The sequence below is a fragment of the Gossypium raimondii genome, chromosome 7 (assembly GCF_025698545.1).
Source record: "Gossypium raimondii isolate GPD5lz chromosome 7, ASM2569854v1, whole genome shotgun sequence".
Classification (NCBI taxonomy): domain Eukaryota; kingdom Viridiplantae; phylum Streptophyta; class Magnoliopsida; order Malvales; family Malvaceae; genus Gossypium; species Gossypium raimondii.
In genome coordinates, this window is record NC_068571.1 from 36,273,045 (window position 1) to 36,292,686 (window position 19,642).

Sequence of the window (19,642 nt, forward strand, 5' to 3'; positions counted from 1 at the left end):
CGAGCTCTGGTGTGTCCGCAACACATGCAAGACCCCAACCAAATCGGTAACCCTAATGACATGTCATTTGTATCCTACGAATTTCATAAGGTTCACACGGGACTCGGTAATCATCAAATATACAAACGGTATTTATTCATGGAAATTGTACAATTCACAAATAATAATTCAACATTGTACAATTCACAAATAATAATTCAATTTAACACATATTAATATACAATTTAATTACACGAACTTACCTCGACAAGTTTATGTAGATACGAAGGCGACTGATCCGATATTTTTCCTTTGCTTCGATCTAACTCCGTATTAGGTCTAACCGGATCTATACGAATGAATTTAACTCAATTCAATATAATTCATATTCAATTTAGTCCAACACACATTTTTGGAAAAATTACTATTTTGCCCTTATACTTTTAATTTATTACAATTTAGTCCATAGGCTCGAAAAATGACTTACATGCAATTTAATCCTTACACAAGCCTAGTAAGTTTTTATACATATTAATAGCAGCCCACATAATTCACAATTTCACAATTTTACCATAAATTTATCATCTTTTTCAATTTAATCCCTAATTGATAATTTCATCAAAATTCTCTTTACAAAAATTGTTTATCTAATAACAATCTTTCATTTTCTATCATAAAGCTTCAAAATTCAAGCATAATCATTAATGGAAAAAACCCTACTACTTTATCAGTTTTGCAAATTAATCCCCGAGCTAGCTAAATTAAGCTACTACGATCTTGGAAACATAGAAATCATCAAAAACGGGACAAGAATACATACCTAATTAAGCAAAAACAATTTTGCTAATATCTCAAGCTTCCATGGCTAGGTTTTCTCTTTTTTTTTTTATTTGGTGGTAGATGATGATAATAGATTTTTTTTATTTTATTTAATATCACTTTAATTGATAATTTCCAAAATTAACCTTAATGTTTCATGAAATTTCCAATGATGACTATTCATGCTTAACCACTAAGCATTTTAATGGTCTATTTACTATAGAAGGACCTCCAATTTAAAATTCTATAGCTATTTAATACCTTTAGCTATTAGAACTCAACTTTTGCACTTAATGCAATTTAGTCCTTTTCATCAAATTAGGTATGTAAACGGTGAAATTTCTTAACGAAATTTTTATACTATATTTCCATCATATATTAGAACATAAAATAATAATAAAAACAATTTTTTTTGACTTCAGATTTGTGGTCCAGAAACTATTGTTCTGATTTTACTGTAAACGGGCTGTTACACCTAACCTGACCCAATAACTAAAAATCAGCTAAACCCACCAGGCCCCATTTCGTTACCCCCAATGCCCAAAATCTTACCTGAGGTAGCCTCTACCATTTTCTAGATGCTTGATTACCCACTATCAATTCCCAAGACTCTTACATTGACTACCTCTTCCTTTTTCAGTATCCCTTTCAAGTTCCTCTCTTCTGTCATTTCACATGCCCTATTTTTCATATTACCCCTTCAGCAACCACTCTTTCGGTGAATATTTTCTTCGATTGCTCCTTGGCATTTCATTTTTTCGTGTCCATGCCTTTCAGGCCTTTCTTCTCTTTCAAGCGTTGCCAGTTTCCTCTCATCTTCCTCCAGTGCCAATAGTGCATTCCTCGATAATCAGTTCTCTAGGTCAGTGTTCCTTAGACTCTCCATTTTTACTCTTGTAAGTTCATGTGCAACTCCGTTACCAGATCTAGAGATTTTCTGAAACTGACACTCTTTAAATATTCTGCTTAGTATTTATATATCTTGTATGTATGAACACAACACTGACTGATCCTCTTTTGATGCCTGAACTCATCGTACAATACTGAGTGAATCTCCTTCGATGACTACTTGTCGGAGTCTTAGATCTAATCCCACCTGTACTACTTGCAAAAGGGCTAGCACCTCTGCGGCGAAGGGTGTAGGTACTCGTTCATTAACTGTCATTTTGACGCCCAAATTTTCACCTTTTGAGTTTTTGCAAATTATGCTCGTTCATGATCTTTTCCTTTATTTATTATAGGCCTTATCAAATTTTATTTTGGTAATACTATGGTCCTATAGTTTCTAGCATTCGCTGTCACTTTTCTACCCTAGAATGTTATTTTGTACTAATGACCATTCTTTTATATACTTTTTAATAAATCGTACTGTTTCTATGGCTGACTGTTGTATTTTTTCATGCAAAACTCTGTTTTATCCCATCCAAATCGCCCATATGGCACCAAAAAGGAGTTGTTTTTGCTGGGTTGTCATTCTAGTAAGTTGATTCCTTATCTATGTCTGTAAATTCTCATTCAGTGCTTCCCCCAGCATCCTAAACCCTAGTTCTGACCAAATTTTCTTTATTGCAGAATAGTCTCTAATCACATGTTCCAAAGCCTCTGTTCCCTCCCTGCGTCTCGGACACAACGCCGAATTACTGACTCTTCTAAAGCATAGAATTCCAAACGTAGGGATATAATTGTTGTATATTCTCCAATTTGTAATTTTAATCTTTTTTGGCAAATCTGTATGCCAAAGATTGTTATAATATGCTCTGCTTGTATCTTCATTGTTGGTCATTTCTGGGTTTGTATTTTTCTTCAATAAACTTTTGTATCCACTTTATATTGTGTATTCCCCGGTTGGTTCACCACTCCAAACTCTTCTATCTTCACGCGGGTGTTTTGCCAAATGGATGACTAGGATTGCCTCTGCCTCATTATTAATGAATAGTCTGGTAATAATTTCGTCCTTCTATTGACTTGAATTCAAATAAATTAAATTTGCCACTCTGATTACATTATTATCCCTGAATGATTCCTAAATTCTTTGCTTTTCCAATCCAGGGACCTAGGCATCATGCCAAATTGATATGCTTTCACTATTACCAACTTTACAAGTCATTCCATCTTGCAAGACTTTCCTCGTTGCCTAAATACTCCTCCAGGTATACGAAAGGTAATTTCCTAACTCTGCTTGCATGAAGTCTGTGCTTGGATAATATTTAGCCTTTAAAGTCTTTGCTAATAATGAATCTAGATACTCCAATAAACGCCAGCTTCGTTTTACGAGAAAAGCCATATTCAATTCAGACAAATTTCAGAAATCCATCCTACTGTCCTCCTTTAACGTGCTTAATTTACTCCAACTGCACTAATGCATTCCCCTATTGCCTTTCTATTTTTGCCACCAAAATTTACTAATAATCTGCCCCATTTCTCTACATAATGAATTAGGTAACAGGAAACATGACATAGCATAGGTTGGGATTGACTGTAACACGTTTTTAATAAATACCTCTTTTCCACCTTGCAACAATGTTTTAACGCACTAGTTATTCACACGTTTAGCCATCATGTCCTTTAAGCCCTAGAAACTCCTCTTCTGTATCGCATCGTAGCCTCTCCGAACAAAATACAATCATTCGCAAATAGAAGATGGGTTATCTCCGGGTTTCTTTTGCTTACTTTCACTCATTTTATTTTTCCTTCATTATTCGCCATTCTCATTAACGCTGGTAGTCCCTCCCCACAAATTAAAAATGGATAAGGGCTAAAAGGGTTTATTTTATCCTTCTATTTAGCCTAAACTTCTCACCTCTTTCTCCAGTTAAACAAATTGAGTGAGAAACGATATTAATACACCTCATTATGAAATTAATCCACTTCACATCAAAACTCATTCTCACCATCATCTCTTCTGTGAATCTCTATTCTACCTGGTCATATGCCTTGCTCATATCGAGCTTAAGTGCAAAAGAGCATTTCTTCCTCAATCTCTTTTGTTTTAACATATGTAAAATCTCATAAGCGAGGAGTACATTATCAGTGACCATTCTTCTTGGTACAAAAGTACTCTGTGCTTTGTCTGTGCAATCATCAAACACTTTCTAAAAGCAATTACCCACCGTCTTTGATATAATTTTATAAAAGACTGAACAAAGGCTAATAGGTCTAAAGTCTTTTAAATTATTTGGCCTAGAAATTTTTGAAATTAACACAATGAGAGTAGAATTAATACCTTCTATAGACTTCTCTTTGTTGAGGATGTTGAGGCGGAATTCCTCCACATTTTTCCAATAATATGCCAAAATTTTTGAAAAAATAGAGTAAGGAATCCATCATCCTCTATGGGGCCATCTCTTTCAATGTTGATAAGACCTCCTCAATTTTGTATTCCGTCGTTAACTTCCTATTTATTGCTTCTGTTATGCATTTCCCAACGCCTTTAAGACCACCCATCATTTCTCCCATTCCTTCCGATGTGAATAGATTAGAAAAGTGCTTCTTCGCTATTTCGACCATTTTCTTTTTATTTGTCGCAAGCGAACCATCCTCCTGTTCAAGTTCCTTGATATGGTTTATTCTACATCTCTGTGAAGTAAACCTATGTAAGAATATTGTATTTTGGTCTCCATTTTTTAGCCAATTTTCCTTTGCCCTTTGCTCCTAGTATAACTCCGTCTTATCAATTTCCATGTTGAATTTTAGCTTTGTTTCAATTAGATCACCAAGAATAGTGTTCGTTCATTCCTCCTCATTGAGCTTATCCAACCTTTCCTCCAAGTCCATTATCTTTCCAATTTTTTTCCTTCTTAGCTTACCTGCCCACCGCATTAGGCCATTCCCTAACGTTTCAAGCCGTTTTGAGACATTCATATCATTTCCCTCCCATAAGCCTCGTATATTTTTTTTGCATGATTCCTCTAATAACCACCACTGTTCAAATCAGAAATATTTTACTTGGGACCTCTGATCATCAAGCTCCGTTTTCAATAGCAAAAGAAAATGATCCAAAAATGAATGTCCCAAATACTTGACCCTATATTTAAGAAATAACTCCCACCATTCCATATTAGCCACAAAGCGATCAAGCCTCTCCCTTATATTGTTATTCTCAAAGTTACCTCTCCCAAGTATACCAAGGACTAACGAATCCTACATCTTCTAATTGACATTGATCCAACGCTCCTCTAAAAGGCTCTCATTCGCTCCCCATCTCTTGCCACTCCTCCTTTCTTCTCAAATGAATATAAAATTTTATTGAAATTCCCACCCACTATCCATGGGAGCCTCGAATCCTGCCCTAATGACTTTAATAGGTTCCAAGTCGTCTCTTAAGCCGAATATCGGTAGAATCATAAAAATTTTGTAAATTTTCATTTTCTTCCTACTGACTCGTCATCCATCTCAACATCAATATGAGCATTAGAAAAACTTCTTAAACTAACTTTATTTCTTTCCATCCATCCTAAACTCAACCCGCCTCTGGTACCCTCTGTCGGTATATCAATCCCATTACAATAATCACAACTTCGCTTAACACGCTCCATCCTTCTACAATTTAGCTCGGTCTCCATCAAGAAGACTATGTGGGGATGATTGGCTTTCAGCGCATGCTGAAAACTCTTACGAGTCCGAGGACCCCCTAATCCTCGGACATTCTAACAGAAGATTTTCATTGTTGTTGGTCAGTCGACCTCTTAGCGACTACTGATCTCTTTTTTTGGTTGACTAGCCCTTGACCCCTCAAGCAATCCATTGAATCTGTCCTATCCTCCGAATCTGGACGTCCCATTAACACTCTATCTCTTCTTCCTTTCCATCTCCTCTAATATCCTATCCTCTTCCTCTTGCGTTCTCAATCTCTCCTTTGGATCTTCTATATACTGATTCTCACCCCCAAAGCTCATTTTGTTCTTCATTCTAATTTAAAACCTAGGATTGGGTTCACGTACCGTCCCCTCTCAAATTGTGGGTTCACATGTTCACACTTCCTTCTTCTTTCGTTTTGCTCTATTCTGCCAAACCTGCTTCCTCTCAATCTACTCCCAACATCCTTCCTTAGCTATACACTTATGGGTAAATTTAATCTCCTTTCTTGCATCTTCAAGGAAATATCCTATCTTAATTTGAGTTCCTGCCCTTTACTTTTAATTAGTAGCAGACAAAAATTATCCTCATGGCCCAGTCGACTACATAAGAAGCAAAATAAGGTCAATCTCTCATATTGGAATTTAGCATAGAACTATTTTCCACTCGGTGTCATTAATTTCTTCATTTTTTTCAAGGAGACACTTACATCCACTAATGCTCGTATTCTTATATAATTTTGATATCCCTTCCCTATTTACTTCATATCATATTCAATAAAGGATACAATAAAATCACCAAATTGCTTGGCTACTACCTTCGAATTCATCCTCGGCAACAAATCGTGAACTTGAACCCAGAAAAAAGAATAAGTCAATGGCACCTCCATCGGGTCCTTTTCTTCACTAGCCTTAAAAACCCAACAGATGATCATTAAAAGTCCATGATGCTCCCTTTATCACTCTCTCAATGTCCACCTCATGAAAGAATTTAAACAGAAATCTCTTCTCTCCCAAATCTGAGATAACTATGCCTCCAATCAGATGTTAAACATTAGCCAACATATCCTTCATGGCCTGAAAATTTACTAGCAATGCTGTCAAGAAACACCCCACCAGGTAGAATTCCTGTTGCACCTCTTCCTTTACGCCTTTTTCCCCCTCCCCATCCTATATCTTCAGATTTGCTAAACCGTCCTCCATCAATCTGATTCGGCGGTTAGTCAAAATAAAGCTTCTACTTCTCAATCAATCAAGGTTGTACTACCCAAACGTCGGATATCCAGTCCCTAAAAAACCTAGAAAAATAAGAGTTCTAATCGAAACCTGCTACCCTAGCAGATCGACTTAGAGAGAAACTACCATTGTGGCAGAGAGAATAAACAACCCTTAAATTTTTTCTCTCTTTTTCAAAATTTGAGACTTCTATTGGTAAGTTTTTAATAATATTTCTAAATATTTAGATATAATAAAATAATTTCAAATATTATTTTAGATTTATTTTAAATTGAAAAACTAAATTTATTGTTAAACAATGCTTTTATAATTAAATATAAATTGTTAAACTATTTATCTTCAAATATTATTTTGATATAATATTCATAAAGTTATTATTATATAAATCATATTTTTATAAATAATATATTATACTATTATACTATTAAATATATTATAATGTATATTACTAAATTATATTTTTATTTATAATATTAAAATTTTATTGTTTTTATGAATTATATTATATTAATTTATATAAATATTTAATAATATAATAATAATAATATTATTATTTAATTTAAAGGTAATAATGTCATTTAACACATTATTGATCTATTCCATAACATCATTTAACGAACGAAACTATGTACTATCTATTACTTCTATATTCCATTCTTACTTCTTTTTATCATTCATTCGTTAAATCACTAATGAAGTCTTGACATTACTATTTTTTCATTGGCATAATAACAAATATATCTTTTCAATGTTTTAGATTTTACCGATTTGGTCTTAACTCTAAAAACTCAACAAATTTAACTATCAACTTTATACATTTTATCACTTTAATCTTGATTCTTAAAATTAAAAATTAAAATTATTCAAAAGTTTATTTTCTCAAATAAAAGTATACAATATTTCATAAAAATACATATAAAATTATAAAGGATTGGATACACTTTTTTAACTTGAAATTTATTTATTAAAACAATAATTTAATAAATAAAATATTTAAAAAACCCACAAACAATATTCAAACTTTTCCTTTTTCTTAGTTTTATTTTGTAATAATAAATTATTTATTATATGTTTGACATTGTTCCTTAGTCCTAGTCAAATTTTTTGAGCACTAGACGCCATCTTTACCCATAACCATGGGCATTAATAACCCTTATTCTGAACTTTTAGATTTTCATATTTCCCATCATTGTGTCATCGAATTAGGAATAAGTTGTGGAGCTATCAACGATTCAACATGGCTTTTCATGAGTCTCTAAAACACCATCCTTACCTATATATCCCCCAATCAACCTAAAAATATTAATTATTATCTTTTTTGACCTCAGACTATTTTTTTCATTCTCTAACATGGCATGAAGAAAACTTAACCAAATTCATTTTTTGAAACATTAATGACCACTACTTTAGGTTGAGTAAAAACTACAGATCGAGGTCAAAAAGATAATAATTAATATTTAAAATATTGTAAAATGATCGCTAAACTATTTAAAAGTTCACTTAAGTCATTAAATTATTAGAATTTTATTTAAATAATTGGTTTGTTAAACTTTTTAAAAAAAAATAAGATCTAACTAATGAGCTCCAAGTTACAATTCGATAATCAGTATGGTAAATTAGTACCAATCGTTGAGTAAAAAAATATACTTTAGGTCCAAATTAATTTGACGACTAGCGTTGGACATTGAAGAATAAAATTATTTAGATTTTGATTCCCAAATTCGTGGTATTTAAAGCTACTTTATGAAAAAAAGAATATACTAAGGCGAAATAGAACTTTTAATTGGTACTTACTATACAAGTACCATTTATGATCGGATGAATTAAATGAAAACTTTCGATAATTTAACACTCATTTTGTAATTTTAGTACTTTACCAAACAAAATCATTGTGGATTTGAAAAAACGAAAACAGTGACGATCAACGGAATGCGACCCGCTTAAAGTCAAGCAAGCGATGATATTTATATACAACTTCCAAACTGAACTTAACTTTGCCTTTGCTCCATATAGATTTCGTTTCCATGGCTCATTTCTTAACTTATCTTTTACTCTCGTTTCTTATAATCTACGACTCTCTTGGCCTCTCGCAATCCAACCAGGTACTTCCAAAATTTCTCATCATTTCATACAATTTCCGTCCCAAATGAATGAGATTGAAGTGTTTGAGTTGCTATACAATTCAAAACGTTTTTATTTCTTCTGATCACGTTGAGGAAATAACTGATATGTAAATCTTCAAACAAGAATTTATAATTGAATCTGGGATTATGTTGAAAAAAGAAAGAAATTTTGATTCAGGTTAAAGTTTTGCGGACAGTCTTTACCCTTTAATTGGTCTACTTTAGATTTCTTAGTATTTAACTGAAAAATAAGTTTAAAATGTGATAAAATTGATTAAAGTGACGGTATTCTTGTTGAACTTGTTGCAGTTTTGTGATGCTGGGGTTGGATATCCTGAGTCAACGTGTGGGTTTTCGTCATCATCGTCATCAAAGCTGTTGATTAAGGGAGGAACTGTGTTGAATGCTCACCAGCAGGAGGTAGCTGATGTTTATGTTGAAGATGGCATTATTGTTGCTGTTAAGCCTAATATAAAGGTAAGTTGATACCAAACTCAGATTTGTGATATACCCAATAATGAGGTTGGTCGTGTCATTATTAATTGAACCTTCTCTTTTGAAGTCTTTACAAGGGAAACTCATTGTTTGTGATTTTTGTTGTTTTAAGTTGTAACATCTTCTAAGTGATTCCTAAACCGTTGGGTATTTTGTCAAATTGAACCCTGCGTTTTTGTTGTATAAATATGTGACAATCATCTCTTATGCTGTTGTTTGCTCTTGATTTTAAATTTTATGATTTTAATTTAATGTTTGTTTTATATGATCCTATAAATATGCTGAACTGTTTTATCAGGTTGATGAGGATGTCACCTTGCTTGATGCCACTGGAAAATATGTCATGCCAGGTTGCTTTCTCTTACTATGAGCATATGGTAGAATGGAATTTTAACCATGAATATAGCTGAAGCAATTAGCTAGAAACATGCTCTTAACAGTTTTAAGAGGATAACTTGAAAAGAATAATTATGTATCATCAGTCCTTTTACATTTATGCCATTAATTTATTATAGTGAATTGAATTTTCTGGGATCCATATGCAAGGTACAGCCTATTCCTGCTCTTGTCTAGCTATTTCATTCATATTTCTTAAAAAAAGATTCTATTAAATCTATAAAACATGAATCTATAATTTGAATAATTTCATAAATGGCTAGAGGTGTTAATTTTAGAGTTATACTTATGGAGGATTTGGGCCTATTTATGTGAAGACTCTCATATATATATATATATATATATATATATATATAGCAATTAACAGTTTAGCATATAAGTCTTCTTATTCATTACATGGCTCCTTTTGGTGGAATAGATCTTTGCCAGCTTATATTTTGAATTCTGGCCTTGTATTACATTTGTTGTTTCTGCCTATGTATTCCTTTATTTCTGACATAATATCTATATGAATTTATAATTTCACACTGATATACATAATTGCATTTTGTTGTTTAATTATAACCACATCAATAACATTTTCAAGTTGTTTCCATTTTCTCTAAAAACCATATTAGCTAAATATGGCTTATTTGTTCTATCAATTCACTTGCTCTTTTAACTTTGACAGGAGGAATTGATCCTCACACACACCTGGCTATGGAGTTCATGGGTACTGAGACTATTGATGACTTCTTTAGCGGTCAGGCAGCAGCATTAGCAGGTGGAACAACAATGCATATTGACTTTGTTATACCTGTTAATGGTAGCTTGGTAGCAGGATTTGAAGCCTATAAAAAGAAAGCAAAGAAGTCTTGTATGAATTATGGTTTCCATATGGCAATCACAAAATGGGATGAATCAGTTTCAAGGGAAATGGAAATAATGGTTAAGGAGAAAGGTAAGCCTCTTTATCTTTGAGTTTGTTGTAATACCTGTGGTGCAAGCTTCTTTTACATTCCAGACTTTTTAATTTGTATTTATTACCAAATTTGAATTATATACTTGAATGAAATCTAATACTAATGCAACTTTACAAATTTGTAGGTATTAACTCTTTTAAATTTTTCATGGCATACAAGGGGTCTCTTATGATCAGTGATGAGCTTCTACTGCAAGGATTAGAGAGATGTAAGTCTCTCGGTGCCCTGGCTATGGTCCATGCTGAAAATGGAGATGCTGTGTTTGAAGGACAGAAAAGAATGATTGATCTTGGTATTACTGGTCCAGAAGGGCATGCTCTTTCTAGACCTCCTGTGGTAAGTTTTCAAATGTGCTTCCTAATTTGGTATAATTTGTAATTTTTACTATTTTCTGCTAATAATGGTTGCTCTTGGTTTTGTATTCTATGTTACCAGTCATAGTGTTTCTTTTACTTATTCTATTTGTTTATTCAATGTGATTGATTGATCTCTTTTAATCATTCAATGTATCTGCTTGTATGCGTAATTCTTGTGTCAGTTACTTTACTCTGTTTTTTGAATCTCAGTACAATTTCCAATTATAGATAGGGAAGGTTTCTGTTTTTCCAATCTTGTTCGCTAAAGCAAAGATTAACAGAGACTTGGATGTCCAAGGGTAGAATATCAAATGATATGCTAGTTTGAGATCAAATGTTTTCATTATATTTCTCTCATTTATCCTTTAATTTAGACATGTACTAATTGGAATCAATCTCCTAGGTTGCAGTTAAAGATATTTGTATCTGTGAAGTAGTAGTAGTAGTAGTACTTTTCTACTCGATGCTCCCTATTCCCTTCAAAAAGGGAGCTTAAATGTCTGAGAAAGGATAAATTATGACTCAATATTAACTATTTAGTAGATTGCATCAAGCTATCTGTTTATAATCAGCAAAGCAATTACTGTAGATATTTTGTCTTCATGTTCTTATCAAGAGTTTTTTTGGGGGTATAGTCAAGCATATTTTCTAGTCATGGCTTAGCTTTCAATTTAATTTCCATGCAGCTAGAAGGTGAGGCAACTGCACGAGCAATTCGTTTGGCAAAGTTTGTGAATACGCCTCTATATGTTGTCCATGTGATGAGCATTGATGCCATGGAAGAAATAGCTAGAGCTAGAAAATCAGGTTTTGAAGTTATCTGATATCTTAATTTATTTTCATTTTTGTGAATACTCCTTTTATATTACCTATATGGTGAGCAATTTGTTTGGCAAGGTTTGTGCACGAACCATGCATGCGTTATGTTATTGCTTGATATCACTTTCAGGTTTGCTGTCATTAAGGTATTTATACAAGTTTAGGATTTGTATACATGGAAAAATATAACACAATTACTCCTAATGATTCCAAAAAACCCCTTAAGATTATGTCTAGCATCTGTGTATAATTTACATCTAATACTAGCTATGGATAGCTAACACTCTCCCTCAAGCATTGATATTAATCATGCCCAACTTGTTACATAGATAGTCAACCTGACTCCCATTTAATGCCTTCGTGAAAAAATCGGCAAGTTTTTCTCATGTCTTCACATAGTTAGTAGGGACTAAGTTACCTAGAATCTTCTCACAGATGAAGTGACAGTCAACTTCTATATGTTTGATTCTTTCATGATAAACTGGATTTGAAGTGATATGAAAAGCAATTTGATTATCACACTAGAGTTTTGTTGGTGACATGTTCTAACCCAATCTCAGTTAGAATATTATATATCCATATGATCTCACAAGTAGACTGTGCATTAGTTCTGCATTGGATCGAGATACAACATTTTGCTTTTTACTTCTCCATGATACTAAGCTTCTACCAACAAAGACACAATAATCGGTAGTAGTCCTATCAATCTTAGATCCAACTCTATAGCATCTACAAAACACTCAATGCGATTAGTCATATGATTGTTGTATGATATTCCCAGCCCTAAAGCTCCTTTTGGGTAACATAGAATCTATTCAACAATCGCCCAATGTTTAACTGTAGGTGGAATGAGTATTTCTATGATTTTTGTATGATATTCCCAATCCTAAAGCTCTTTTTAAGTAACATAGAATTTGTTCAGCAATAACCCAATGTTTAACTGTAGGTGCAGACGTGAATAAGCTGACAATACTCATCAAATATAATGTTTGGACCAGTCCTGTAAGATAGTTTAATTTCCCAACTATCATCTTATATCTCTCGAGATTGGAACGACTATTCCTATGATTGTTTGTTGTATGATATTCCCAATCCTAAAGCTCCTTTTAAGTAACATAGAATTTGTTCAACAATAACCCGATGTCTAACTATAAGTGCAGACATGAATAAGCTGACAATACTCACTGCAAATATAATGTTTGGACCAGTCACAGTAAGATAGTTTAGTTTCCCAATCATCTTATATCTCTCGAGATCATCAAAGGGATCTTCATCTTTTGTAAGATGCTCAATAGGAATCTGTGGAGTACTAAGGTTTTGCTATCAACTTCTCAGTTTCTATAAGCAAATGAAAAACATGCTTTCTTCGAGACAGAAAAATTCCTTTTTTGCTTTTTGTTACTTCTACCCCACAAAGTATTTCAATTAACCTAAGTCTTTCGTTTTTGAAATCTAGTATGCAAGGACTTTGCTTTAATCCACACAAAGATTTCTTTAGTGTGATCTCCTGTAATGACAATATCATCGGCATACACGATAAGAGGAATAATGCCAAAAAAAGAAGAAGGATATAGTTAGATATGGTCAAGACATGCATGGACATGTGATTTTATAATCTTTTTGAGACCGCAGATGACAGCCAAAGCAGCCATTGGCTGTGATAGCGGTGTTGCATTACCTTTCCTGATTTTGGGTTGAAGAAGGGAAAAGAGTAGGTATTTTAACAAAGAAACGAAAAGAAGAGAAAGAGAACAACTTTTATTTTTTGTATATAAAGAACAACTTTTTTAAGTGTAAATAAAATAAAAATCAAGCAATAAAGTTGACCCATTTTTTGAGATTTTCCTATGCTATTTTCTGAATATTTGCTTTTATCAGTTCAACAATTAATAATGTTACTATGCCAAAAAAGTAATAAATAATGTTTTATCTTTTTCTTATATTTAAGAATGATAAAATTTTAACAGACTTTGATTATATTTAAATTTAGTGATATAAACTGAATTTAAAATTGAATTTAATTATGAAATTTTGTTTAATAATAAAATATATTTTTATAATATAGTTGTAAAAGTATTAATATTTTATATTTATATTAAATATTAATACATATAAAAATATATAAATTATTTTTTTTTTCATGTGTCTTGCCGTGTTTGTGTCCTTTATTTCTTAAAAATTATCGGGTCCTTGTGTCCATAATGTGTCATACCCATATAAGTGTTTGTATCCATGCTTCATAGCTGAATAATCTAATCCATAAGTCTGAGCAGATCCTTTCACTACAAGTTTGGCTTTAAGTCTAACCATAAAGCTATCTGGATAAACTTTGACGGTAAAAGTCCATTTGCATCTTAGTGCTTTCTTGCCTTTAGACTAACTGACTAGCTCCCATGTATGGTTGTCATTGAAAGCTTTTACCTCAAACATAGCATCACACCATCCAGAATTAGATAAGGCTTCTTTAAGAATCTGAAACAAAGTTTAAAGAGGCAATAAAATATCTACAGGATGAGGATAAGGGATTATAGGAAACAGAATCGGTAATAGGATAAGTAGAGTTAGGACGGATGCACTGACGTTTACCTTTGTGGAAACGACTTGGTAGATGAAGGTTATGTAGGGAAGGATCAAATGATGAAAGGAGGTGGTGCATGACATGTATAACCGGTCTCTTTCCTGTTATGTGGGGTATAATTGTTTGGACGGTGTGTGAGCTTCATGCGGTGGCTTTTTGGTCGCTGAAAAGTGCAGATCGGCTGAAGATGTGGTGGCGCTCCTCCTTGTGCCTACGTGCACACTAACAATCACCTTAAAAGCGACCCACGAAAATACCCAATCGTTTTGCAATTTAAGTGATGAAGCATGAAACACAAAAATTCAAGCCAAAAAGTTCTAATACCATGAATTCCTTGAAATCAAAATTTTGTAGAAAGACGAAAGAGAATAGATGGATTTGAGTGAAAAGATGTTTTTTAGTTCTACCTTGATATACATATTTATACATGCTACAACTTAACAAAAAAGGAAAGAGAACACAATAAAATCTCAAAAAAATCTACTATATGTTTTCAACTATACACATTTTTTCTAACATAAAACTAGCAAAATTTATCCTTAAACCTACGAGATTGGAGCTCTCTCTAATGAGGTCTGAGGTGTCAACTCCCTTTGACGAGTTGAATCTTCTTACAGAATAGTCTGTTAAAGAATATTCAAAATAAGGGAATTAATCCATCATTCTAGCGTGACACAATTATGCACCGTTTGTGACTTGATCCTTGTCTAGGGAACATAACATTGTGCCTAAATCTTCATTGCATGACTTGTTAATTTTTGATTGACTTTTTCATTGGGATTTGGATTATTCTTTAGACAGTGATCTAGGATCTCCTAGATCTTATCAAACATGATGATCAACCGACTGTCGAGCATGTTGCATTTAAATTTGGGGCGATTGCCTCTTGATAGACACTACTTATATTTTTAAGTGATGTGGCTAAATGAATTAGGGTTTGACAAAAACAAGAAGAAAGGTGCAGAAAGGAAATTATTCACTCATTAGCCAAATTCCGCTTAATTAAGCAGATAGAACTATTTCTTATACTTTAGGTTGGTGTAAAAATTCTTATCATGCTCAAATAGTGGTATTTTGGAGACTGAACATCCTTCTAGTAGTAGTTTTTCCCTGTATAAGTATGATGAAAACTTTTATCTGTTCATAGGTATCATTTTTTTATTTATTTAGTTGACATGCTATTTTGTGGCACATGAATTCATGGAGATTGACATCTAATAATTATTTATTGGGCTGTATACTAATATTCAATAATTGAGGTTGGTCATAGGAGATCATAACCCTTTTATGACAGGCTTTAACTGTTTTTCAACTCCAAATAGGCTAGTTACTGAAAGCACGAAATAGAAGGATCCATGGTCAGAATGTTGCTACATGTTCTAGTTCTTCTGGAATCTAGGGCTTCTCTAAGTATTGCAATTTATTTAGCTTTTGCGCACTGTTTAGTACCACAAAATGGACTGAGAGTGTTTCACTGCTACTTATAATTCCTTCTGATGTTCCGGTTAATAAACTGTCCATTTTTTTTTCAACACTGATATCTTCCCTAGTGACTCTTGGAACCACTTTGTGCTCTTCATAATTTGTCTGAATATTGTTATCTAGATGAAAGTCAAAATGTATTATATCCTATATGTCCTGATTGAAATTTCTTGAAGTCACTCCATTTGCTGTGGAAATTTATATATAGATCAATGGTTTTCATTCAGGGATTTTTTCCCAAGTTTTGAGAGTGGCCCCTTTTTTGGAAAGTGAACAGGACCGTTTCAGTTGACCCCTTTAGAGTTAGTGGTCATATCTTTGAGGGATCATAGCTGGGTAATAACCTTTGTGGGAGGTATATTTCTGGACTGGGAATGGTTTATAACTTAGTTTCTGTTACAGGGCAGAAGGTTATTGGAGAGCCCGTGGTTTCTGGATTGGTCCTCAATGATTCTGGGCTTTGGGATCCCGACTTCGTCACTGCAGCAAAGCAAGAATCTTCCATCACCATTTCTCTTCTATCACATTCTATCAATTATTACAAGTATATTGAGATGTTATACTCTATACATTTCAGGTATGTCATGAGTCCTCCTATAAGGGAATCAGGACATGACAAGGCTCTGCAAGCTGCCCTTTCAACTGGAGTTCTGCAGGTTTATGCTTCATCATTGATTTACGTAGTTAAAACATAAATATCAGAGTTCAGGGACATTAGGGATCTTATAAACTCCTGGATTCTAGGTTCTTTGACCTTCAAATAAAAGGTTTGCAGGGTCTGCTGATATGAGCTATAGTATTTATTAAGCTACTATAAGTTTCATGAGATGACATTTAAATTACTTTTTCCTACTTAAGGAGACATAATAGCTGCATTAAAAAGTTTTAATTTCTGAAGGTTTTCTTCACAAATTGCAGCTGGTAGGAACTGATCATTGTACTTTTAATTCTACTCAAAAAGCTTTTGGCATTGATGATTTCCGGAAAATTCCCAATGGTGTCAATGGTAATACCCTGACATTTTTGAATTTCCATTCTTTTATTGATGCTGTTTAACCCATGTCTCGTTCTGATACTATTGAAAATCAGGGATTGAGGAGAGGATGCACCTAGTTTGGGATACAATGGTGGTAAGTTTTACTAGACTTTTAACTCATTCTCTTTTAAAGGTAAAATCAAATCATCGGATCTAGATATGACTGATCTTTCCTCTAATATGACTGCATTTTCAGGAATCTGGCCAAATTTCCGTCACTGATTTTGTCCGGATTACAAGCACTGAATGGTATGATTTCATTGGGACAGTTTTGTTTATAGTAACATTTTTCTGTTTTCAAATTTACAGCCTTTGAAAGGACGTGCTAATTCTGTTTTCAAGAATTTAGTTTCTGCTTTTAGCTGCTTGTATTGAAGCATATAAAACCAATTATAATCGACAAGATTTTCCAGTGCCAGAATCTTCAATATTTATCCAAGAAAAGGAGCAATTCTTGTTGGATCAGATGCAGATATTATTATATTTAATCCCAACTCTAGCTTTGAAATAAGTGCGAGCATGCACCACTCTAGAACTGACACAAATGTCTATGATGGTAGGAAAGGAAAGGTAATGTCAATCTTTCTATTTGTTCCATATGCTTAGGCTAATAACACATTTTTTTGTTTCCCATATAAATGCTAGAGGAGTTTAGGCTGGTTCCATGGAATTTATTCTTGCATGTCTAAAGCCAAAGCTGGTAAATTCATGTGGTGGTAATTAATTTATGCTTCCTGTCCTTGGTGTTTTAGCTCCCTTTTGAACCTAATCTTTAAATTCTCCAAGCAAATTCTATTCTTTCAATAACTAGTGTCCCTGGTCTTCTCTAGTTCGTTGTTTTTTAAAAAAAAGAAAAGAAAAGTAATTTATGGTATTTTCAGGTTTTAAAAACTTAAAGTAGATGTTCATTCAAAGTTTGTAAAAGTGCATATAGTTCTTATGATGCAGGGCAACTTAAAAGGGGAAGTAATGAATTCTAAATCAGCAACTTATGTAGGGTACTGTGGACACTACTCATATTTTGAATGCTAATTTTGGGGCGCATTATATCGGTTATGCCAGGGATTTGGTAGTTGAATTTTCCATGGTTCAAAGGGAATTATTTATGGCCTATTTTCCATCTGGAATAGTTGGTGTTTAGTAAAATGAAAATTTAGGAAAGAACATATAGGAGCAGTACCTATCAAATGGGTAGGGCATAGTACAATGCTAAAGAAAGCATGATTACTGGAAACTCTGTTTCAAGTTCTCTTCATTAATTGAAATAATTTTAGTGCTCATAAATAGAGCTCTAGTAATTATAGTTTTATGAGGACCTGGGACTGAAAATATGAAATATAGGAGACTTAAATTAAGATTAATAAGCTAATGAAGTTAAAGAATTCGTGATCTAATAAAAGCTTAATAAAACGTAGTAAGAGATCCAAGCTTACCTTAAAGTTTCAGAGACTCGTACACATTGCACAATCTCCAAAATTAAGGCTCTTACATGGCTAAATGTCCTGCTAATCAAGTGAAAGATTGTCTCCAAAATGGAACCAAAGAAATATATGCTTAATTGATAAAATATTCTACCTAGGTCAGGTCCTAAATTGGTTCAGCATCAGATAATAACCATCAAATTAAGATTGTGTTGTCATCTTGGTTGAAAACATAGGCTTAGCAGAATGATACAACCAACTGCAACTTTTTAGTTGTTGCAAGTTGAAAGAGGGTTCCACATGCCACCCAGGATTTTTACTTAAGAACTAAGATAGATTCTTTCTCTCTCTCTTAGCAATGTTGGTGGTCTTATCTGATTGCTTTAGTCCCCATCAAAATTTCCCATTTCTTCATATTTAAAACTTTCGGATTAACTAAATTCCTGGATCCTACTCACATGCCTTCGAGCACGCATTCATGTGTGCATTTTTAACCTTGTCAGCCATGTTAGGTATTGAATGATTTTGATATTGTTTCTCAGGGAAAGGTTGAAGTGACAATAGTTGGAGGAAGAGTTGTTTGGCAAGATAACGAGCTAAAAGTTGTCCCTGGTTCTGGAAAGTATATTGAAATGCCTCCCTTCAGCTATCTTTTCAATGGAATTGACAAGGCTGACGCTAAGTACTTATCTTCTCTACAAGCTCCAGTGAAGCGCTACTTTACGGCATCTTAAATGGCAGGTACAAGTATTTTAGGGTATTTGTAAATGAACTTAGGTGAAAATTTACTCATCCTTAGTTTGAACAAAGAAAATCAATAAGATCCTGTAAGATGTGCTTGATTTATGCTTTCCATGCCACTCTAGAAAAGGAAAATCTGCATGGGAAAAAAAAATGCACCAAGACCATTTACATACTAATCAAACTTATATATTAAAGCCTTCTCTACTTCATCACCGAGTCTAACCTTATAGCATAATGTTTAAAGGTTTGGAGAATGGCTGGTTTACTAGGGCATCACGGCCCTAGTTCAGCAATCATTTCAAGTATTTATCGCTATTTTTAAAAAAGATTTGAATATGTATAAAAAAGTAATTATAAATAGCAAATGAGATTAAGGGTGAGTTTGGATGGGCGGTGCGTTTACCTGCGGTTAGTGTAAATATAGCGGTGGCGGTGAGATTAGATACTGTAGCGATACTGTAGCGTGAGACAAAAAGTAAGCTAAATGCACCGCACCGCACCCAATCGCCCATCCAAACCCACCCTAAATAAGTCTCAAATATAAAATCCTCATCAATTATAAAAAATATTTATTTAATAAGTTTCACAAATACAATTCATCATTAAACAAACACAAAATGGA

At 33.4% G+C, this 19,642-nt stretch overlaps 1 protein-coding gene and 1 long non-coding RNA gene across 2 annotated transcripts; both read left to right on the plus strand.

Annotated features, from left to right (window-relative positions):
* The first annotated feature begins 2,206 nt into the window (after positions 1–2,206).
* On the plus strand, positions 2,207–3,063 carry LOC105793803 (uncharacterized). The gene is made up of 3 exons (XR_001133581.2): positions 2,207–2,276; positions 2,371–2,738; positions 2,848–3,063. It is a non-coding gene; the product is annotated as an uncharacterized LOC105793803 (long non-coding RNA).
* Positions 3,064–8,543: 5,480 nt separating this feature from the next.
* Positions 8,544–19,229, plus strand: LOC105793794 (dihydropyrimidinase). The gene is made up of 13 exons (XM_012622643.2): positions 8,544–8,710; positions 9,041–9,208; positions 9,525–9,576; positions 10,293–10,562; positions 10,709–10,920; positions 11,627–11,747; positions 16,222–16,309; positions 16,397–16,475; positions 16,738–16,825; positions 16,909–16,949; positions 17,052–17,104; positions 17,269–17,425; positions 18,819–19,229. The coding sequence occupies exons 1-13, from the start codon at positions 8,633–8,635 to the stop codon at positions 19,008–19,010; spliced, it is 1,599 nt and encodes a 532-aa protein (XP_012478097.1). The 5' UTR covers positions 8,544–8,632; the 3' UTR covers positions 19,011–19,229.
* Positions 19,230–19,642: the final 413 nt, after the last annotated feature.

Excerpts from the sequence above, each read along its gene's own strand:
- LOC105793794 (XM_012622643.2), top strand. The coding sequence starts at position 8,633 with ATGGCTCATTTCTTAACTTATCTTTTACTCTCGTTTCTTATAATCTAC. Across the intron at positions 8,711-9,040 it reads GCCTCTCGCAATCCAACCAG|TTTTGTGATGCTGGGGTTGG; the intron begins GTACTTCCAAAA and ends AACTTGTTGCAG. Across the intron at positions 16,950-17,051 it reads TAGTTTGGGATACAATGGTG|GAATCTGGCCAAATTTCCGT; the intron begins GTAAGTTTTACT and ends CTGCATTTTCAG.